Here is a 24,246-nt window from a genome sequence, read left to right as displayed (position 1 = left end):
ATTTAGCGGTAGGATTATATAAAGGTAATTTATATTTGAATTGGATTCTGATTCATTTTTAACTTTAAATAACATATATTCTATTTAAACCCAGCAGTTTTGTTTGGAAACCTTATCTGACTTTTGTGTTTGCTTACATTTTTGCAGCTATTTTGTATAATCGTATTAAGTCATTTTCCCTTTAGCTTTCTTAATAACAGAGTGGAGAAATGAACAGCTATTTCACATCAAGATATCTGCTTTCACTAAATAAATATATCTTCATAAAGGATATTCCATCACACTATCCTGAAGTTTCAGCAAGTCATCATGCCCTGCCATTTAGTGCATCAAGGCTCATAAAATAGTCTTCAGCCTTGAAACCGAGATCTCACTTTACATGTTACATAACTGCAACCTTTATTACTGTCAATAGTCCCCACAAAATGGCTGTGTGAGCTGCAGTTCTTTCCCAAAAAGGGATTGAAACACTTCTTTGACTGGAACTGGTAATTCTCCTTCTGCTTCTTGTAAGGAATGAACTGCACTCCCACCTTTCATCCCCCTCCTCCAAAAGACTTCTGAAAAATCTCGTGGAATTTATTCTAACTAGCTATCTTTCCATAGAACTGATGATGCACTATGTACTCCACTATCAACAACTCTAAGTATTATTCTTGTATTTATGCAGTCCTAGAAGAGTTCTTGGAACCTGGGAAAACTGCAGAACTGTTGCTTTGAGTCATCCAACACTTTCCTAAATATGCTCTTTCACTTTACCTGTGCACCACTTACATATGGCTGGGGTCTATACAGGGCACTAGTTACACTTGTAGTTGATCTTCACTGAAGATCAACCTCGGTTAAGATTAAGTGGAATAGAAGGAGTTCCTCCAATATTGAGCAACATAATATTTACAATGTATTTACAACCTTACCACTTTTATAGCATCAGCATAACTTCCCTGTCAGAGCTGTACCCAGGTTAAGACTAAGCAAGCAGAGTACAACATGAGTGCACCAAACAGAAAAAACAAAACAGACATATCACAGAACACAAAGCAGAAAGAGTACTTTAAGTATTTTCCAACAAAAAACCTGTTATTGTAAGTATATACTTTCTCGCTAGCAAGTATTTTAATGCATGTGCTCAGAGAATGCACAGGGAAATGTGTCTGAAAGAGACAATAACTACATCACATTACAGCTGCAAATAGAGAAATCTGAACTAATAACAAATATTCTCTTAAACTGGAACACAGTTAGATGCTGATATCCATCATTGCCTACAATCACCCTCAAGGGAAGCAAAATTGCATGGGACTAACAAAATGTTCACTTGTTTTAAAATTTACAGGAGGCTCAAAAAAGTTTCAGATGCATTTTACCTCAGAAACAATGTGCTACTTATTCTTCCTAGCAATAATATTTTACATAGCATTCTGGGATCAAAACGTAATTTCAACAATAACATATTTTCTGACATTCTCCAAGGAAAAATTACTAGTTTCTTCCCTCTAAAAGGATTTAGATGGAATAACATCTGTGTTGAGATTATTGTGAATATGTTAAACTGACAGCAAGTCTCTAAGGGGCACTGCTCATTAATGTTCTGTGCATAAAATTAAAACTTGAAATATATTTTTCAATCCATTTTGAATCATTTAAGCAATTCTCATGCAAAGAAACTATTGTGCTGCAATAATATATTTGCAGAGTAGGATATGGAAGCTATTAAAATGTCCTAGACCCCCTGCCTTTCATGCAAAAGGAAAAAAGGCAACTCTTTCTGATTTGAAACATGCACTGTATTGAAACAAAAAATACTTTCAAAGACCCTGAAGAGTTTGATTTCAGTTTATATAGTGTAACAAAATTCAAAATTAGGTCCTTTGTCCTTCATCTTTAATTCATACTGTGCCTAGGTACTCCAGCATCTATCAGCAGGAGAATTCTGGTAAGTGTTGCACATTGGCAATTACAAGAATTTTTTACACTGAGCAGGCTAGAAGTGGTGGCCATGTTCCATGGTCTTTGAAATTGCAATAAGGCAGCATTCTGCAAGCTCTCCGCAACCAGAGCTGTGGAACAGTGCTCAGCAACAATGCCTATTAAGGCAAACATGTCCTCCAATTTGAAAGTGACAAAGCAGAAATAATTTTATTTGGAGGGCATGCATACTTATTCCACCAGGTACAATATAAGTGTATCCACCAGGTGTAATGTAAAGAAGTATCTCATGTAAATCCTTAGTTTGAAAAGCAATGTATCTGCTCAAAACCAAATAAAACTCCAGGAATTACTGAATGGTATCTAAATTCAATTAAGATTGTTCATATACTTCGAGCACAGAAATCTGAATAAAGCTGTAGCTGTAAGTGCCATTTAATGGAGAGAAATGAAAACATATTATTGTTGGGAAAACAGACATACCACTCACTGTTCAAAAGTCACTGTGTAATTACAGCCACAATAAGATGACAGTTCTAAATTTTGCTACAACACATAATGGTTCTAACCAGGCCATTGGGTTCCTTTTGTAAATGGAAATTCAGGAACTCCAATTAACATATTCTTGATGTGATAGACTTTAGCAGGTTTTTTTGGAATGAAGCCAGAGTCTATAGTGTCAATGGGACTTTGTTTACTTAAATCACAGTAATCATAACAAAGCAGTCTACCACTCAGGCTGCCTACATTTGAAATACTATTTAGAAACATTAGCAAAAGACACTGAAGTTATGTTTACAATCTCCTCTATTAGACTTCCACACCTAATATTGCAAACCATGGAGCAGCAAGCACAGAACTGCCAGTACTAATTCATATTTTTTTGGTAAACATTTTCAATGCAAAAGCCTAAGCATGGATACACAAATCGATACATAAACACCTCAAAGAGCATTATTTTCAGAGATTCTGACATTGCTGACATTGGAGGGGAAGAAGCAAGCTCAGTGTAGCTGAAAAAATAATGAAGCTGCTTTTCAAGTTTTTAGATGTGAAGATGGCAGTGCTTATAGTGTGAAGTACATGCCTTCAGAAACAAAACCAGAGAACATGGACTGGTATAAACCACTGGGTTTCCTTAGGGATATTAGCATTCTCCCATCCCTCGCTGCTATTGTCTCCCATCAGTGCAGAGCATTTGTTCTACTTTTCCAGCCATGAAACAGCCTAGTCAGAGCACTGACAGTTGCCTTTACAGAGCTGCCAGACATCCAGCAAAAGCTGTAGCACAGCAGGAATTTATGGGACTCATTGGTCACATACTAGTTGGCAAGACAGCTCTGGGACAATTTCCCAAATCACTAGTGTGTGCTGTTCACGGCACATGTATTACATTGCACTGTCTGAACTGCTCAGATAGAAAACAGCATTTACAAACATCTACTCCAGCAGGACACAGTGCAATAGAAGTTGCACAGCCCCCTGTGCTATAGCTGTTCCTGTGAAGAATTACTGTCTATAAAGTCCATCTCTTCATAAGAAAATGTGTTACACCAGGCCTTTAGAGTTGCTAGTTTGTTTCAAAAGTGTTCAGAAAACAAGTACACAATTCAAAGCTTCATTTAGTGACAAAAGCTTCTCTACTTGGAAGCTTTTATATCACAAAGGTGAAAAATAGTCATACTTTTTCATTTGCATTGTTGCTTTCTCATTGACTATGGCAGTTACTACACTTTATGATAAAGTACACTGTTACAACATGGGATGAAGACAGAGTTGGATGAATTCTCCCAAAGCACCTTTATGCTGCTACACACCTGGGTCCACCAAAAGCTGAGACAGTCCTTACAAGGCTAAGACCTCCTCTAAGTCCAGCCAAGCAGATTAGTTTCTCAGGGACTGTCCTGCCCAACCACAGTATTATGTGCTCTAGTGCCCCAAGCCAGCTCTGCCTACACTTTCCTTGCATGTATGTTGGACACTAAAACAGCAATAGTTCTTTTACATCACCCCATAATTCTCAGAGAGGATTCTCATCTCTCTATTTTTTTTTTTGGGGGGGGGTAAATGTCCAAACTGAACAATGCAGAACTCTTCATAAGAGATCAAGGATTTAGATCTAATTGTAATTCTGTGATGACTAATACAAAATAACTTATGGCCTAAGAACTAGCAAATATAAAACCACTCAAAATACCCTTTACAACAAAAAATAAGCTTTTTCTTTAATTTCCCTACCCATTCTCTGATGAAAGGCAGAAGAGTCTAGTCTCTACTGGCAAGAACATTAAGTACAGTAAAACCTGTGTTAGTTGATAACAAAGCTGGAATTAGGGACACGATCTAGGTCTGGCCTTGTACCTGAAGCTGAAAATTACAGAATAGCTCATTTAGAGTACTGTAAAGCATATGGCATTTTATACCTACATCTTTAGCACTAGAGCACAAGTATCTAGAATCAAATCTCACCATATTCAGCAGGAGGGGACATGCTCATAAACAGCACTTACAAATACTTACATAAAGCCCAAAAGAGAACAGGTTTGTTCCTTTCAAGTAATTTCAAAGATTATCATTGAGAAAGCTATTGTGTGCCAATTTGGACACTCTTCTCCATAAACAAGCAATATAAAAAGCTTTAACATTTTCATATCAGGGTGGACACATGAGATTTCCAGGAATCAAAAATTAACTTAAATCTTGAAGACCGTGAATGACATTAACAAAGCCATAATTGCATTAGACAAAGTCTTTTGCAGCAGTAAAGGTTTAAGATATCCACCTACCCTGGGTTGTTCATTTCGGCTCACACATCACCTTTTCCTGTCTCCTTTCTGTCTGCTGCCTTGATTGCAGAAGCACAACTGCTTGCGGAGCTGTTCTGTGAAACAGATTAAAACAGTGATCTGACTTTTTATTTGTGCAGAGTCTATTTAAGTCAGTTTGGTTCCCTGACCTATTTCACAGAGCAGTACCACCTGTATTTGTGTCAACACAACATCCTAAGGCTGTAGCTTTGTAAAAAGTCGGACCTAGCATTATCATCCAGCACTGCCCTCCTCCAAACTCTCGTGCATTGCCCCATCATGTGCTGGTGGAAGCATTTGTACAGCTACACAGAAAACTGTATTTGGGTTAAAGCATCTTGTTTTCCACTTGGTTAGTTTTAATCCATATCAGTACCCCAGCCTGCATCAGAACATAGCACCAAAAGCACTTTTACTATCTGCTGGGAGAAGGGAGTACAGGGTCTGTAAAAAACACAAGACTGAAACTGCTTCCCCAGTGGTAGCATGATGCCTTATACAGGTGAAAGGATATCTGAAACTCAAGATACTAATCTGCAACTCTTGAGTTATATACAGGTTGTAAATTCTTGAAGAACAGTTGTGAGTTCTCGAAGAATGGCCACTTGATCAACAGCAGCACTACTGAGCACCTAAATAATTGGATAATTCCTAACCAGAAAAGGACAGGAAGCATTAGCATTAGGATTTCAGCATTTACGGCCATGTCCAGGTTAGAATTTACCCATCTTAGAAGATCCAAATGTTGCTTGGAAGCACCAAGTATTTAAACTTGATTCTATTTAAACATATATCTTGAGTGATGTAGTATCTACTTCAGCATTTGTCACATGATGACAAATGCCGTTGTATGTAGCTACAAGATGCAGACTTTCAGCAAATGACTTTTGAATCTCAATGGACCTATACTCCTAAGTCATTCAGTATAGTTATTAGCTCATTAAAATCCTATTTCACTTCTTTTCTCATAGTGCAAGCGCAATTCTAATGTTGTCCTGTACTTAGAAGAACCTAATAAGACCTAAAACTAACTACTCATTTACTGCATTCCTTCATCTCAAAAATTCAGTTAAGTACAAAAAGAGAAAGACTGAACATTTTAAAGTCCTGTTTTCACAATGTTAGTACAAGAAGTTTCATTCTCTCTTGACAAATGCTACTGCAGGTTAAATACTGACACATAGTAAACTATGAATTTGATTGTTTTCATTAACAAATTACTTTTTTTCCACAAAAAGCATCAAGGCTGTAATAAGAGGGCTCCTGAGATAAATGTGACTAAGCAGCAGGAGTTAATTAAGTAGGACAATGAGTAAAGCATTTATGGGTGTGATAAGAGACCCAGCTGATTTAATTGCTAGTCTAATTATCAATTAGAGAATCAAGAAATGGCATGTAAGTTAAATATTCTATTTGTTGAGAGTTTAGTGATTTTTAGAGACCCAGAAGAGCAGTATTAATCACTATTTTAGGACTACAGGAGGGGTTTTTTCCCCCCTCCTTTTACTCAGAGGTTCTTAGTACTAAAATGACTAATAAATGCATATACAATCTTCTCATACTCAAATATTTAAGGTCTTTAGATCCTTTGCTCTATTAAAAAAAACCCAAACCCAAATAAAAAGCTAGCAATTAAATATTCAAACACACTACCTATAAACCACTCAGCTTCGGTCAAAACCTTTCTGTATTTATTTTATAATAAGGATAGTAACTGTCCAATGGTGTGAAAAAGTCACATGAACTATTTACAGTGTGTTTGCACAAGCCAGTTTCCAGATAAAAAGAAAGGGGTCAGGGAACTATTTAAACCCATAAGGGCAAAGAGCCAGTTGGCTACATTCGTTGTTGAAATGTTCTATAAAGCAAAAGCAAGAAAATAAAATTACCAAAAAATTGATGGAAAGCCAAAAATATTAATGTATTGGAACACGGTGAACTTTTTACAAGCTGTAAATATTTTTGGGGTTCTCACATATAACCTATAAAGTATGTTGAGGTCTTTCTCAGAACTTCTAATATTAGCATGTAGTTTGTAAAGAACAATATCTACCAGGAAAAAAGAGATCAGAGAGACACTGTATGTCATAAGACCAATGTTATTTCCCACTACAATTACCAAAAGATAAGTTTGGTGCATATCAAGAGGACCTAGGAACTGGAGATGCAGGTTAAAAAAGTAGGAAACTGAAGCAAACACCCATTATAACACATATGGTCTAAGCTTTGGACACATTGATGAGCTGATTCTTATCAGAATAAAAAAAAAAAAAAAACAAAAAACAAAAAACAAAAAAACCAGCATCCTTCAACCTTTTTTCATGTCCATTACAAACGATTGAAAATACTGCAAGTTTTTGGCTGTTGAACAACTCCCTTGTCCGGGTTTAAAATAGACTCTTAACAACTCAGTATCCAGAAAGGTGTCCAACTATTTATTTTCTGCTAAGGGGAGCCTGGCTAATCAGTAAGTTACAGAGTTTAGACAACACATCTTCCTCTGAAACACGGCTAATCCCTCAAGCAAGGTAACAGCTTTTTATCAGGTTAATCCAAACATGTTTTCCTGCTGAATAACATTAAAAAAAAAAACCGACCCAAACCAAACCCCAAACACTTAAATTACTGACAACATCGAGTGCACTTCCCCTGGTTTCCCGAGAGACCTAGAGAAAACACAGAACGGGCATTTTTAGCCTTTCACTTGAGAGACACGGTTATGGTATCACTGCAGGAGGGTTACTCGCCAGTGTGGGGGGGCCGCCGCCAGGGAAAACCGTCGCCTCAGGGACCGCAGGGCAGCGCCAACGGTTACGAGCGCGCGCCTGCCCTTCCCGCCCTTTTGTAACGGCCGCCGGCGCCGGCACCGCCTCCGCTGCCGTCGCCCGGCAACGCCCAAGCCGCGAGGGCCCGGCCCGGCCGGGCGACATGGCGCAGCGGCGCACCGACGTGGCGCAGCCGTGCAACTTCGTAGCGCGGGACAACTGCTGGTAACGGCCCCGGCCCTCCCCTCGCAGCCGACGGCCCCGAGCCTCCCTCTATTGCCGCTCTGCGGCCGCCTCCTTCCCCTCCCGCCCAAGGCAGCCTCCCCGGGCAGCTCCGCCCGCAGTGCCCGCTCTCAGGCGGGCGGAGGCTGAAGGGATTTGGTCCTACGTTCGCTTCACGTATGTTTGTAAAGTGCCATCTGCAAAAAGCCCAAGAATTTTAGTACTCTCAGGTGGCCCAGCCCCGAGTTGGACCGGCAAAGCGGCGCATGCCAGACCCGAAGCGGCCAAACGCTGCCTGTGGGCTCCAGCGTTTCCCTCCATCCTCCCGCTGGGTGTGAGGAACGGGGAGGAGGGCCAGGGCCCGGGCAGAGCGGGGGGATGAAGCGTCATTTCATCAGTCAATAGTAAATGAAAGTATGAACGAAAGGATATTGGTGCTTACTTTTCAAGTTTCTCAAAAAATGTGTCAGCAAATTTGACCTCCTCCAGTTCCTAACTTAAACATAGTTTGCAAGGAAATACTGTTTCATTCACACGTACTGTTTCATTTCCAACCTATGGAAAATATTTCCCCGTTACCTCCAAGTCAGACAATTGCTAACTCATACATAAACTTGCTGTTTTGAAGCAAAGGTCTAAAGACTCATGCTAAAGTGCTGTGCTTTGTGACATTAGTAGCTGGGTTTGCATGTTGGTTTTTTTTTTCATGAAAGCTTTCAGAGTCATCTTAAATATTTCTCTCTCTCTCTTTCAGGAAAAAATACATTGAAAGTGAACTAGAAGCTGCAAGAAGATGGTCTCACAAATGGGGGTTCTTGAAAACACCTCCTGAGGAGGTAAAATTGAATGGCACATAAGCAATACATGAAATTTACTTGTACACAAATTCATCTGAACACAAAATTATGTGAGCACAGAAGACTAGAAAAGTACTGAGTATGCTTTACTAAGCTAGGTTCTGAGGTAACAAGTGCACTACTTTTAAGATAGGTTCAAAGTTTCAGTTTTCCTCTGAATGAAATACAGCAAGTGGTAATTTATATGCTATGCATATTCTGATATATTTCTCTTGAGAAACATGACTCCCAATAGTGTTAACAAGTACTAGATGCACACTGACAGGAAAATATTTCCCCTTTGTCTATCCATATGGTAGTTTAAAAATCTAGGGGAAAAGGTTCTAGCTAATTAAATTTTCAGTGGGGGAATTTGCAACAAATGAAAATATTTGGAGAGATGTCTATTCTCAGTGATGTTTAGATATTAGAATATAGTAGCACATAATGTTACATGTGGAATCACAGTATTTCATCGCTAAAGAACAGGGTTGATGCAGCCCCTGAAATAGTTAGAAATGTACTTTCCATGGGGCTAGAAGTACTTAATCTGTTCTAGGATTTTTTGAAAATTCCTGTAGGCATACAAGTTAGCACCTTTGAAAACTTTGGTCCTCTAGGGTTCAACATCCATCCTTGATAACTATAGTCTGTCATGCATACCACCTTTGCACAGTACTAATAGATCTACAGCTGAAAAGTTGACAAACTATGCATTGTTACTATTGGTGAACATGTATATTTAGCATTTATTAATCTTTGGGTTGTGGTCATATAAGATATATGTAAGATATATTTCTAGCCCTTTTTGGACCAGTGATGTAGTTAGGAGAGTTGAAATCACTCAGCAATATTTAGCCTTTCATTTGAAATTCAGAATTGCATCACTTTCTGAAACCAAAAAATACATTACAATAATTTCCAAAGCACTACAATAAGTAGTCATGTTTTAGATGAGAAGAACAGGGAGTTCAGATGCAACAATGAGGGGAATGGTGTAGATATCAGATATTACAGCATATTTCAAAGGATAAAGAATCAAATTTTTAATGTTGATGTTTTGGTTTTAGTTGATTGAAGATGAAAAGAAAGAAAATACAAAGCCCAAGATACAGCTTCCAGAACATCTGCAGGTTCAACCTGTGACACCTGTGGAAAAATACATTAAGGTTAGAAAATTAGATTTTAAAATTGCAATACAGCAATATCTGTCTTAAGAAACCACACAACCTCTAAAAATCAATTGTTTTGTAGAGGTGGGCCTTTAAACTAAAGGTCAAAGTAAATTGTATTTGCAACCCGAGCAATGCTTTAAAAGCATTCATTTAAGACAAGGAATTGCCCGTTGGATATGGTTGCTAGTTCACAGAGCTTTCACTGTACATAATCATCTTTCTGTAAAGCACCTCCCCCATGCACTCCTCTGTAACATCTAGTAACAGAACAGTCAACTGAAAAGTTTAGTACAGAAGAGTGCTCACAGAGCCATTTATGACTGCTGACCATTCATTGCTCAAATATACATGTCTTACTTCAAGGCTTTTCATAACTTTAACTCTCAGTTTTAACTATTGGTTAAGATGCAGTCATTTCTGTAGCTTTATTTAAGACAGTCTTTTTGGCAGGTACAATGCCACTGTCCTCTTTAGTGGCACAAATTAGTAAAAAGCCAGTTCTAATGAACCAATTCGTAACTATTTGATTTTACATTATATGATTTATACTCACGTATACAGAGTCTAAAAGTTGTCAAACAGCTGGAAATGAGAGTGGAATGTGACTGATGATTTGATTTATAAATATACAGTGTCAGAATCACCAATGAATACCATAACTATACAGGCAGCTAAATCAGTGACATTGGGAGAGGAACACATTCATAAAAGGGGAAGCAGAATATGCTAACAAAAAGGAAAGTTAGTCCACTTAGAGAAGATTAAGGAAACAAAAGAGATTGGAAATTCCTACTTGCTGAACTAGCTTTCTTTCAAAGGATTCCAAGGGTGTGGAGATAAGGTGAGGAAGTAGTAAAAGCTTTTACTGAGATTAAATTGGAAAAAAAAATCAAGAGCTAGTGTCCAAGAGTGGCAGAGAAATGAAATGCCAACATTTCTGCCATTAGTGCTACTTATTCTTAAGTTTTGTCTCAAGCATCCAATTTCAGTTAAGTTTACCTCTGCTTCAGCACAGTGAGGGTGTATGTGTGTTAACAAATCATGCAGACAGTTATCAGCTGCTAAAGTAGTACACACAGCCTGGTGCATACTAAAACAGCGATCATAGCGAACAAACTTCACCTCAGAATCTTTATTTGCTAAGGAAGATAAGGGTTAGCTGTGATTTAGGTCACCCTTCACATATTCAGAGCGAAGTTTCTTAAGTCTTCATTCAGAACTATGTGTCCTTCTTCACATTTACCTTCATGGTAACAGTGATCATATCTGTTCTTCTCTCTAGGTTAGATTAATAATTGCTTCTTCATAGTCCCTTCCCCCAGATCATAAGTGGGACATGATTTCCTTCATTTATCTTGCTCAGTGGGTGGCACTTTTGGCCATAAAAATTATCTTTTCAGAGGAACTGCTCCACCTAAATATCATAAACATTTTCTAATCTTGGCCAAAGAACAAAGTGAAGCAACTCTGGCAAGAGAACTGAAACATTGTTCTCTTGCTGTGTATTTCTCTACTAAGTCCCCAGATGCTAAAATGATATAATGTGCCCAATTGAGATGATTCAGCCAAAGTAAGCACAGCAGTCAGTGAACAGAGACTGTTGGCTTTTGTTTTGTTTCCTTTTTAGCTAGATTAGTTGCAGATTAACTTGATGCTTACCCATCTTTTAAAGTAGAAAGAAGGTGGAACAAATAAGTAGTTCTTGATGCAAAAGCCAGCTTGGTCAGTAATATCTTTAGCATTTGGCCACAAAACTATTATTCCATAGCTGCATTGCTACCGAATACATTGCAGCAAGTATAAAATGCTATTTCTCCTGTTCAGAGAAGTTAACTAGTTTTAAACATTATTATTATTATTATTATTATTATTAATTATTGTTGTTGTGGTTATTATGTAAGGAAAAAAGATAAAGCTGAAGACAAAATTCTTCTCCTCATAATGTAAAGCCAGTAAAGCCCTTAGAAAGGTATTGAGCAAAACTTAAAAAACAAGTATGCTAACATACACTACTGAGCAATAACTTTGCTTTTTGATTTCCTGTTATACATACCAATTTAGGCATTAAAAGACTTTTTTTTTTTTTTTTTGGAAGGGTGGTAAATGAAAGTTAGTTACTTCATTGGAATTTGGCCATTTTACTTCTCTCTTTCCCTGTGCCTTGCTATAGAATGGGACCTAAATTATTCTAATGAGTTTTTAAATTATAAGCTATCCTGTATTATAAATCAAACTTGCATGCAACTGGGCTATCTATCGAAGTTCTTATTTCCTTCCATTAATGTCAGTGTGTGTTCAGGATATTAATTCAGCAGATTGTATTTAAACCCACTATTTTTTATAAGTTCTCATTTCCATCCACACTACAGCACTGAAGAGGATGTTGCATGACAGAAATTACAATCAAAAACCTTTTAATCACTGAATTCTACATGTTACTTTTATTCTAGGTGATTCCATCTCCTCCAGTACCTAAGACTACCCAGGGATTTATTGGCTGGAGATCAGCTGTTCCAGGGTTAGAACTTGAACGTGGTTTTCAAATCCAAAGCTGCAAAGGTACCTTTTTTAAGGATTTGAAGTGGCCATGTGAGCCCTCTGACTGACATTGAGAAATAACAGCTAGGCACATAGATCCATTTGCATCCCTAAGTTAGCATTCTACATTGGACTGTTGGACTGTTAAACATTTATGCTTTAAAATTAATAAACTCATATAAAGATCATAGAGCAGGTACTACTTTTATTAGCATTAGTAAGACTATGATTTTAAAATAGTTATTGGAAGTCTTTAAAAAACTCATTTTGTAATGACAGAGCACATTTTTATAATTGTTTCTCCATGAAAGCCTCCATTCAGACTCAGTTTCACAGCAGCTTTTTCAAACATAAATACAGACTGCCATGTTCCTGACAATCCTACCCTGCTGCTTGTTCCCAATTCATCACTTACCAGTATTGGAATCTGTGTGTAGAATTAGTTTTCAATCAGCACTCTGAACTGGCCCACTATTGAGTTGCTCAAGTGCCTGTGCTAGCACAAAAACATCTCTTTTGTACAGAAAGAGAATGAGAAGAGGCAGAGAAGAGTAGCAGGCATGACTTAAACTGGCTCAAGCTGCCATGGAACTGCATCCTTGCATTTGGAAAGAAGCTTTCCTCATTAAAAAAACAAAACACAACAAACACCACCTGCAAAAAAAAGATAATTATCAGGCTTCATCATGGTGTGTCCACTGCAGCTTGAAAAAAACAGACAAATCATAAGTACAGTTAAGTCATAATTATTAAATGCATTGTTTTTTGTGTTGTGCATGCTTTACAGGTAGTTTTTGTAGTTACACACATAAGAAATTGAGTACTTCCCAGTGCAGCTGCTTGATTGGTTTAAGTAAAGTATACAAAGGCCACAGTGACACAAAGTGACTTTCAAAAATCAGTTTTGGTATCAAAGCAGGGGTTTTTCAATTAGTTGATCAGAATGCAGATGTGTTACAAAGTATTTATGTTGCTTCAGTTTTGTTTATACCAATATTTATACCAACCAGGACTGGTGAAAGTCTCAAAAATAGTAGGGGGTTGCACTGACAGTTACTGGTGTAGCTACCTCAGAGCCATGGAGTTCATACTTGCACTTCATTACTTACCTGAAAATTTGCCAGGACTTTTGGAAACACAGAGAGAGACTCATTTAGTTGTAGCAACTATTTGCAGAACATAGTTATAATTGGCTAACGTGTCTAAACTAGAAGATTGTTCAAACAAATAGTAGCGTCCAAGAAATCAACACAGGCAGCTCCTTATAACTCCTTATTACTTAGAGAGGAAAGACTTTCCTCTTTAATCCTGCTGCAAGATCTCCTTTGTATTCTGCAGCTATCAATATCTACTTCTTGAGTCAGCAGTAAGTCCTTGGCTTTCATAGCAGTAGGTCAGCAGCTAGTGTTTGTTCTTTTCTTCTTCCCAAGAAATGACTCACAATGATCAACATCCCATCTATTTTTTTTTTACATCCAGTTCCAAATGCCCACAAAATAATAATATTTTACTTCTTCCATATTCTTTACAAATAATGGAGAAGTGACTCATATCCTTTGGAAAGATTACCCAAGAACAAGGATACATAGCAGAAGTAACTTCAGACACATTACTTAAAAACCAGAATAAAGAATAACTTGGAATCAGACTCTGGAAATTTAGGCTAAATTGCAGTTTAGCTACTAACTATAACATGTGTAAACTGTTCTTTGAACAAGCAAGATAATTGTAAGCACAATATTTTAAATCAGTGTGCTTTCTTGTCATTGCTACATTTGTATCTGTTTTGTTTTAATCACATGGTTCTTCATTTTATTTTAAGGTTGTGTATAAATCCTCTTATTCTTGTGTGATTTATATAAACAGGTATGGTAAAGATTAATACATAATTTAGTAGCAACAAAATTACATGAATTCAGGCCAAATGAAAGGGGATATTCAAGACCACTGTTTTTTAAAAAAATTTATATTAAAGAACCAAAACTTGCACGTAATATCCAGTAGATGTTTGTATGAAGTGAAATCCAAATCCATATGAGCCATGGTTTGATTTTGAAAACCAAAATAAATTCTTTGTTCAGCATCTACAGTTGGACATTTCTGAATCTTATTCCCAATGTCTGAATATTAACTCTGTACTAACAGTAATGTTTATTATTATACTTTCCATCATTTAAGGTGCCTTTACTTCAGGAGATACTTTGATATAGCCTGATTTGGGATGTGTAAGGAGTATTGTCTAAAATTTTAACTCATTCCTCTAGCATAAATCTGTCAGTTGTTAATTGATCCATGTATTTGGGGGTTTGGTATTGAAGAATATGTGAAACTATAAACCTTACTATTTCTTTTCCCAACCCTTTTAGTTTGACCCTTTATACCTTTTATACCTGAAAAAATTGTGTAGAAGTTGTGGATTTGCAGCTGACAAAGGACTGCCCAGTCAACTGCCCCAACTGTGAATCCAAAAGGCCGATACAGAATTATTAAATCACCTTGTAATGTTACAAACCTGGCATTTAATTTGCGGAAATTAACCTATTTATTGGAGCCAAGTTGGGCACATAAATGTCACTGCACACTGTAAAATATCACACCATCTCCAAGGTCAGGACAGTGTTAGTAAACTCAGTGCACACACTGGGGAAATGCTTCAAAACAAAATTAAATCACTTCAAAAATGCAGCAAAAGTCAAGACAATTTTAATTCTATATAAAAGTCTTAGACCTGTGCTTCTGTGCGAGTCAGAGCAGAATGGGATGTTTCTAAATGTATATAAAAAGTTATGCAGTTTATTTTTAACCAAAATTTTAAAACAAGATGCAAGTGTATTTAGATGTCTTCTGTGCTTCAATCAAATTTCATTTGGCATAGTCTTTTGTAAAGCTTTTGGTGGTCTAAGGTTCACGTTAGCAAAGTAGTATGCATATCAATTCCTCCTTAATATACTAAAATTTTTCAGAAAACTGAAGCCATCTTGTCTTTTGACTGTTGTTTTCAGATAAACTAGTTCTTTGGTAACAGGCTTATTTTAAAGAGAAACTATGGATGATGCTTTCAGAATTGCATATGCAAAAATTTTACTGTATTTGATACACAGTCACCACAGCAAGACCTGAAAATAAGTCAGCCATACGTCTTTTGCCACCATGGATGTGTGCCTGTATATACTTTTGTGTGTGATGAAATAATAGTAGAGGCTTAAATGACAGTTGTATTTAAGTTGAAGAACTAGGAAATCAGAATTATCTTTCTCACAAGCACTTGCTTTATAAACAACAAAATTGGGTGGCAAAAACCTGGTGCATTTTCCTTCACAATGTGTTCTTTTCTGTGCTGTAGGAACTGGCATAGAACTAGCACTTGCTATTTATAATTTCATTAATAGAAGATATCCTACCGGGAGCTCAGAGTTGAAAGATTATTATTTATTTAAAATGCATTTTGTATCAAAGAATAAAGATCTTTTATTAGATGATAGTGAAATGGTGATTCTGAATAAGTAGCACTACTCAAATTGCAATCACCATACAAGTGTTGCTGTACATTTTGAAAGAAGCACAATGAAAAGCAACCACAGCATGTGCATAGCCAATTGATCTAGCTACTGTAAAAGGTGGCCGCTGAGAGAATAAATCTAATCACTATTCTGCATGAGACATTTCTACAAAGTTACATGCTGTGACTATCCTAATGGATACCCACTGCTGTCCTAAGCTTGTGCAAAAATTACTATCTCCAGTTCCTGCTATTGGCTACTCTGTCAGCCTGAAGTAACTTCAATTTTGAGATCGTTTGCGTTACAAAGCAGAGGTAGATTTTTGTTTTTTTTCTTTTCAGAGACCTAAGGCTCCCCATACACACATATAACTTCCCCCTTTAGTGAAGGATTCTTTATGGTTTCTTCCACATTCTAGAGTACCAAAGCGACAAACACTAGTCTAACATAGTCATTGGCAACCAGACCAGAAACCTCTACTCCCGTGTGAAGCCCAACCCAGGTCACTTTTTGCATTAGGTTCCTAAATGTGTTGTATTTAGTTCCCCTTGAAACCGTTAAGTGTCAGTGTAGCAAGACCGATAAGGCCCACTCACAGCTATTACCTTCTTCCTGACTCCTGTGGTTTTCACATCCCATCAAATTGTTATTTAACTAGTTGAAAGCATGTCAAACCATTTCATAGGGCCATAGTGTAATAAATGTAACTGTACTGGAAAATGATAGCATTGTGTTGTGAAACTGATCAGGTTGCCAGCGAACAAAATATTGCCCCTTCAGTCTGCTCTATCGTACATAGAAAGGACCAGCAGTATTGAGAAATAAATTTAAAACAAACCCAGAAACTTTGTAAAAACAACACAAATCTGATTCATATTGCACCAGTGAAGCAAAATGCTTCACTGATGTGAAGAGTCATTATTTTCATCAGATGAATTGGAGATAATTTTGACCTTAGAGTTTCAGGCTGCTCACACACATCTCAAGACTCGCTCTGTTACATGGAGAATAGTTGAAAGAGATTAAAAGAATGCTCCTTCCTGTATGCCTCAGTGGTGGATTTGTTTCCATTAGGGTTTTTAACTGGAAATTCTCTAGTATAACCTGAGGAGTACCACAGGGCAGCTTTTCATCTCAGTACAGAAAGATGTAGTATTGCCACCTTTGAAGTAAGACACACTTATCAGTCTGAGCAGTGGGTTTTACAGGCTCTGACAGAGTATTAAATGTCCAAAACCATCCCAGGATGGTGGTAAGCCACTGGACATCTAGCACAAGGCTTGCAGAGAAACTGGAGGTTGTGTGCATGAAAAGTGTTCTGAAGCATCTGCATTTCTCTCTCTGCACCATCCACAAACTGCCATGACTTCAGATGGCCACCCTGCAACACTGTAGGTTATGTACAGCATCCCAGCATTTCAGGAGGCAGTTCACCAGAAGTTTAGAGAAGGAGGATGAGATGGGGTCAGACCATCTGATAAGTATAAAAGTAAACGTAGCAGGTTAATTTAACTCCTTATCATTTAAGCAAATGCAGCTGTATTTACTATACCATGCAAAGTTCTAGCTGGACACGAGGCAACGTATTCTTCAGAACATCATTATGTCTGATCCCCAGTGTAAGATTTTTCCATCCTTTAATGTTTTAGTTATTCTTAAATCAGTACATTGATCTCAAAAGTAACATTACACAGCCTTAGTAAACCTTCTAAAAGTACAAAAAAATCACTATGTGTTTAGCAACAGCACAGGAAATTATAGATCAAAGGCGGGTTGTTACTTCTTGGTGCTTTTGTTTTCTTTTTTAAGAGACGAGAGCATATGAAAAATCTAAGCTTAGAATAAGCACACTTCCTACTCTTTGAAAATGCATAATAGAGGTTACATTTATGGAAGAGATGTGCTAGGTACATTAAAGTACAATACATTAAAGTATCTTTTTTAGAGAGTATCTCTGAGGATAATTACCTGTCATATCTTTTATATCATTTAAGTTTATTACTCCTGACTTGTGTCAGTAACAAAAAGCTCAGGATTTTAATGATAGCTAAGAAAAAGGTAACCATGTTTCACGCAAGAGTGGTGCATTTCTTTTTTTATTTTAGTAAATATTAAGTTCTTAATATCCTGGTAACAAACTAAGAAAACTTTGACCAAGTTTTTGCTTCATTTTGCCACAATTTTAAATGATCCATAATAAATAAACACATTTCAAATACTAGGTTTACTTTTAAAAATAATCAGCATAAAGCTATTACATGGTACAGGTGTAAGCTGATGTTGCCACAGGCAAAGGGCTAAAATGGAAGATCGTTCGAAATTCCTTCCTGTCCTATTTTCCTATCTCTCTATAAGACCCAGAAGACAGCAGCATCCAGGGTTCCTTCTGTATTCCTCAGGCATTTTCAGTGTTGTACTACAAACCATATTGAAGCATACCTAAAGCCCTATGGCACCCAAACCTTTGAATACTTGGATGCCTATCCAAACTTCAGATCAGACACAGGCAAAAACTAAGTTTACCCAACCGAAGTTGCTAAGGCTTGCTCTGAATTCACTCTAAGTCAAAGGACCTTAAATCTATTGCCATTCAATGTCCATTGCACACTTAACTGCAGTAACGGGGCAAGCTACTGTTTTAGTTTGTATTTATTCATTTAATTGTTTTGGAATGGAGAGAAGGGATTACATCAGTAAACCTGGAGTCCAGGAAATGAATTGTAATAATGGAGATGCAGTTTTACCATTTTTACTGTGAGGCAGCTCACTAGGTCTCTATTCCAAACTCTAGCATTTCTTTATCATGCGATAACTTTATGCTTCCTGGTTTAGGTGAGGTGCACACTGCAGTTACATAGTTATGTTGAAATCTGGCTGAAATTTTGAAGTGATTAGTCAGTACAATGTGTTTTTATTAATGTAAGTTACACCTAGTGGTCGCAGGTTGGATATGTTGCCCAAGTTTGACTCAACTTTGAATTTGGCCCTTTCCCTCGTATTTTCCCCCTCCATGCTTTATCTACTTCACTAAAGAAATGAAATAAACTGAAGAGTCACTAAAGATTGAAATAAACCTGAGAACTTCAAAGCACAAAACCAGATCCAACCATGAAGAAATAGAACAGAAAGAATCTTCATTCTTGCCCCCTGTCCTTTTCAGTCAGGTGGCTCCGCTGACACCATCTTCACTGGGTGCAATTGACTGCAGGATCAGTTTTTGCAGGTACCAGATTGGGATTAAATGCAGGACTCCTGTTAAACAATGTCTTTAACAGCTCCAGTAACAGCATTATTTAGAGTTCTAATATAGGGAGTATGGAAGTGGCCATTTTCTCTCTCTGCTTCCTTGACAAAGGCTCTTTATTCGATCCATTTTTCTGAGTCTGCATTCCAGAAAGATCATTGCTGTAGAGAACAGCCTTGCACCAAAACAAGACATGGCAGCCTTTACCCCCCCACACCCTGCACACACACACTTCTGTCTCTTGCTTTTTCCAAATGATGCCTCCAGGCTGCCGTGTGACACCCAGCTAATCTGTCCTGCTGAGAGTGCCACACAGCCCTGTGCTCCAGCCTGACCTAAACCTGACAATGCCTTCTCACTTCTTGCAGGCTGAAAACAGCCCCCCCTTCTCCTCCTGAAGTGAGAGACGGTTAATGCTTTTATTCCTCACCGGGGAGCAAGATGAACCCAGCTATGCTAGTGAATCTCCTTCGCTTGCTGACATGCGTCAGACACAACATTCTCATCCTTAAAAGCTGGAGCAAAAACAAAAACAAAGCAAGAGCCCAAAAAAACCCAGTGAGCTACAGTCCCCGTCTGGAAAAATCAAGCAGCCATTATGGTCTTGCTGCCAGAGTGCAGTCATGTCCTTTGTTTAAATGAAAGCTGTAGTAATTTCTTGTGCTCCCCATCATGTGCATTACAGCTTCCATCTTAGCATTATACTTGCTTAATGAACAAAACCTATATATTTACAGTCTCTTAGTAGAAGCCAAGATACAGCTGACAGGCTGGAGAGAAAGCGTAGAGGGACACTGTTTATTGGTTCACTTGAGCAGAGAGATGTTGTCCCCCACCTCATTTCCTTCTTGGTTGTAGTCACAGGCAAAGTTGGGAGTTCTCTGTGGCAACGCATCCTTAGGGGCAACAAAACAGCCCTTCTTGCTTAAGTGCAAGTCCTGAGAAGTCAGGCTGGCTGTGCTGCTTCTGTCACAGGAAAAATGAGGGTGTATGAGCAGTGGTGCTGCTGGGTCAGGGACTGGGAGGAGGGAGAACTCTGACATCTCCTGCTCTTTTAATGCAGGGCAGAGCACCAGGAAATGGGCCCTGAATCTTTAAGGTAGGAAAATCCACTTTAGCCTACACTTCGGGGGGGTCTTGAGCCAGCTCTGACCAGGACATAGTGCCAGGGTAAAGGAAGAACATTGCAGTGCAAGCTAGACAATAACTTGGCTCTCAAGGAGCACTGCTGATGTTTTTGTTCTCCTAGAAGCTATGTCCTTAATAATTTGAGTTACTTACATGCAAATGAGAAAAGTTCAACAGCTCTCACCATAGTTCTGACGAAAATAGGTTTTTCACCATGTTTCTTTGTTCTTCTATTTGTTTAAGGTACAAGTGCTGAGAAAATAAGCATTTTAATGAAATAGCCAATAGCAATGGACAGTTTGAGACGAACTCCTTCACCTTGGGTCAGTGTTATTTAACTTGAGAGGGAACAATCTTCTTCATATTCAGCAAATCACTATTAAAATGTCCCTCATGCATTTGTGCAGTTATTTTACACTTAAAGGACTCAAGAAAGCGAAAGCATTGCCTAAATCTGCTTTTAATTCTCCTTTCATTTGCACTGTTGGAGTCATTGCTAATCAGTCATTAACTGTCAATAGTGACAGGCATTACCAGGCTTGTTCTGCTCATACTGTTTTCTGCTGGGGAGCCAGACTCTGTACTGCTGTGTGCACCTATCAGCTTACTGGTTCTGCGGGAGTTAACAATCTGTTGAGGTTTTGTGGAACACAGAAGACACCAAATTACATAAATACTACAATTGTTTGGAATGTATTTTATATTCATTTCATGTGTATATTTGGCAGTGTTGCTATAGTTGTTTTGGAGCTGAATAATGCACATGCAGATAGTAGTCATCAATGTGCTAAAAGCATCCAAATATGAGAAAGGGTCTTCAAACCTATGGAGCCAAACCTCTTTCTGTTTTGAAGAAGGGCTCTGTACTAATGATTTTCACGTTTTTTAATGTGAAAAAGTAGATAAATACACACTGTTGCCTTGTAAGTCTATGCCTACTGAATGGTCCCCATAAGGCCAGCTGACAGCCAGTTTGCAGAGTTTGTCCTATATCTCAGGTTCCAAAAGGTTGTTTTGTTCATCTGGTCTCACCTAAACGTGGTGGGTTTTGGATACCTGACATAAAATACATCAGACATACTGTCTGGCAGCGCTGGACTGGATCGTGAACCTCCCCAGGTCTGTGCTTCTAAGAAACGGTTCTGAATTTAGACTTCAGCTGACTCCCAGACCCTCTAGTCAGGTTGCCATGTGAGGAAAATGCAGAGAATAGATTTGCAGCCATATTTAATCACAAACGCTCCCTAAATTAAGCCTAGACAACAGTTGACCCAGGGCCTGCAGAGCCAGAATAGCATAAAAAGGACAGGAAGCCAGTAAGATTAGAGTGCAGGGCAGGATATGCTGCTTTAGGAAAGGCCCATAAATGGGTGAAATAAAGAGTTAGAAAATAAGTTCTTTGTAATACAATGAGACATCATAAAATATTAAAGCTTATAAGACTGTAGTTCCAGCTCAGGTCTCTCACAACACTAATAAAACAAGCAAGCTTCGCTTTCTCTCCTGATGACTACAGACTTCTCTAAAAAATTACAGCTTTATTATGCATAATTCAATTTCATCAACTGCTTTTCTTTATTGTCCCTTCTAATTATGCACATATATACTTGTTATTTATTAGAATATACAAATCATGCCCAAAGAACTGCACAAAAGTACACACACACACTTCCTATGTAATTAGAATGGAAGAACCAGTCAGGCCAATCAGGAATTTAATTGCTCCCCTGTCCTATTCTAGATTTGGAGGTGTTTGTACAGACTCAGAAACCACCTCTGAATTCTGTCTGAATCTTTGATTGTTACAGAGACATGAATTAGCTGTATACCATGATGTATCGTAACACCTTTAAATTCTGAAAAATAAGGCCAGATGCACAAAAGTATTTGTGCTTTGAACAGCTTGTTGATAACAACACAGTAACTCAACTTGTTGCTTGACCTTAGTTTATCTGAGCCAGCATCAGTGATGTTTGATATTTCACATGGATTAATTTTAAACTTCTCTGATCACTATTCAGGACTGGAGTCCAAATTCAGACCTTTAAATGGTGCACTACAGGATCCTTGCTTTCTCCACAAAGCTACAGAGGGAGCTTGGGCAATAAGGTCTTATCTTTAGACTTCAAAGGTAGTTGTCTGAAATTAGTCAGTGTGGATAACCCCTTCAAGGCAAGATACCAGGGCTGTACAGGAAGACAGCATATTAAACTTATTCCTCCTGAGCCCACATTTACTGTGCTGAGCACTCACCCTTCCCTTCAAGAACATCTGCATAGAACAAAACTAAGCAAAAAACTTCAGATTTTTTTTTCAGCACATATCAAATTACCTATGGAATATAATTAATCTCATCTGTACGTCATACCTGCAGGGTGCCAGGATACCACATAGTCCAGAGGCATTTACATATAGTGAAGAATGTAATGCCTGCAGGTCTCTCTCTCCTCTCCTAGAGGAGAGAGAGACTTGACAGGCCACTGTAATGGATGGTTTATTTGTTTGTGGTATTGATTTATTAATTTGTTACACGCTAATCATTAATCAGCATCTGGTGCGCAGACAATACAAGAGGTCGGACAATCAGCCATGCAGTTTATTACCCACTGGCCTGCCATCTCTTCTCCAGAACTCACAGAGAAGCCTGAGTTTGTTAAAACACCAAACAGACAGATGAACTGAACTTCAAGCCCAGGAGGGGCTTTAGTTTCATACACTAAATGCCAACATTGTTTTGCACTCCTTGGGTTGAGCCCAGCCATGAAAGCAGTCCTAACTAGATCAGGGAGAGCTTGCCTCATGTCCCTAAGGTCAGAATTTGGCTAAACATATGCAGAACATGTTTGGCTCATTACACATGTACATATTAAATCTACATTCAGCAGTGAGGGAACAGAAAGACAATATATAGTAAAGATACTGGAACTGAACTTCAAAGATCAGGATGCAATTCCACGGACTCCCAGGGTGACTTTGGCCACAACAGTCACTGTCCCCTGCTTCAGTTCCCATCTGTAAAAAGCAAAATAACCATCCCGCATTTTTACTTCATCCATCTTTGCAATTTAGACTCAGAGTTCTTTGTAGTGGTACGTCTTTCTCAAAATACATCCAGCTCCCAGCACACAATGTCCTCCTCAGAACAGCCTTATGGAAATGTATATTAAAAAAAAAAAACCACAACCCTTATAAAATATCCACTGATGAGATAAGACCACCAGCACAACAATGCAGTGAACAGCTGTAATCTGTGGGAGGATTATTTCTCTTTGCCATAAATGCCATCTATTTTTCAAGACATAAGTTATTCCCTTTCATAGAACAGTGAACTCAGTATCTGCAGACAACTTGCCTTCCAACCAGTACGTTTTTCAAAGGCTCCCAGTAGTTTGTGACATTAAATAGAAGGTGTCACATCTAAGTGACAAATATTAGTACTAGCTTGCTTAACATAATTTGTTTCTTCATTGGATATTTTATTCCAGATGAGCTGCTTTTCATCTGTATTTTCTAGGGGAAAAAATATGCATTCTGACGTGCAATGCTAATGTGCCCCCTGCAATGACCTCTTATCTCCAACTTTTCATTCTCACCTCCCATTCTCCTCAATGCATGAAATGAGCTCTACCAGCAGCTATTGGTCAAGAGTCTCATACATTGGATACCCGCCAAGGCTTTTGGGGTGTTTAGCACAGACAAAAGGTCTATTCCTATGACACACATATTTAAATTTAGCACTAAACTGGTGGAAAAAAAGAGAAAAATATGTAAAATGTCACTTCCTGACAAGCAGAAAATTAGAATTCATTCCCCTGAGAATTAAATGGACTTTTCTGCTTCCAGTCACTAACTATGACAAGGTTAACATTTTTCAGTCTAATGACTAAGGACATTAAGTGTGCATGTGAATAAGAAATAAAATTACTAGAGGGTATTAGCAAAGTGTGTGACAACAGCCCAAACTGACAACAGAACTCCAAGGATGCAGATTCTAACTAATAGTGACCATTTGCTGTGGAGAACCAACGGATAACAGAAACACGGAGTACAAGTACATGGAGATCATCTTTCTTTCATTGTTATTATTACAACAACATAAGCA

At 38.1% G+C, this 24,246-nt stretch overlaps 1 protein-coding gene across 1 annotated transcript; it reads left to right on the top strand.

The window, feature by feature from the left end:
* The first annotated feature begins 7,545 nt into the window (after positions 1-7,545).
* CIMIP1 (ciliary microtubule inner protein 1) lies at positions 7,546-12,340 on the top strand. The gene is made up of 4 exons (XM_069798865.1): positions 7,546-7,726; positions 8,478-8,559; positions 9,630-9,728; positions 12,185-12,340. Exons 1-4 carry the CDS (start codon positions 7,665-7,667, stop codon positions 12,338-12,340), a joined length of 399 nt encoding a protein of 132 aa, XP_069654966.1. The 5' UTR covers positions 7,546-7,664.
* The last annotated feature ends 11,906 nt before the right edge of the window (positions 12,341-24,246 follow it).

Source organism: Haliaeetus albicilla, chromosome 2 (genome assembly GCF_947461875.1).
Source record: "Haliaeetus albicilla chromosome 2, bHalAlb1.1, whole genome shotgun sequence".
Lineage (NCBI taxonomy): Eukaryota > Metazoa > Chordata > Aves > Accipitriformes > Accipitridae > Haliaeetus > Haliaeetus albicilla.
This window is presented reverse-complemented; position numbering and strand designations above follow the sequence as displayed.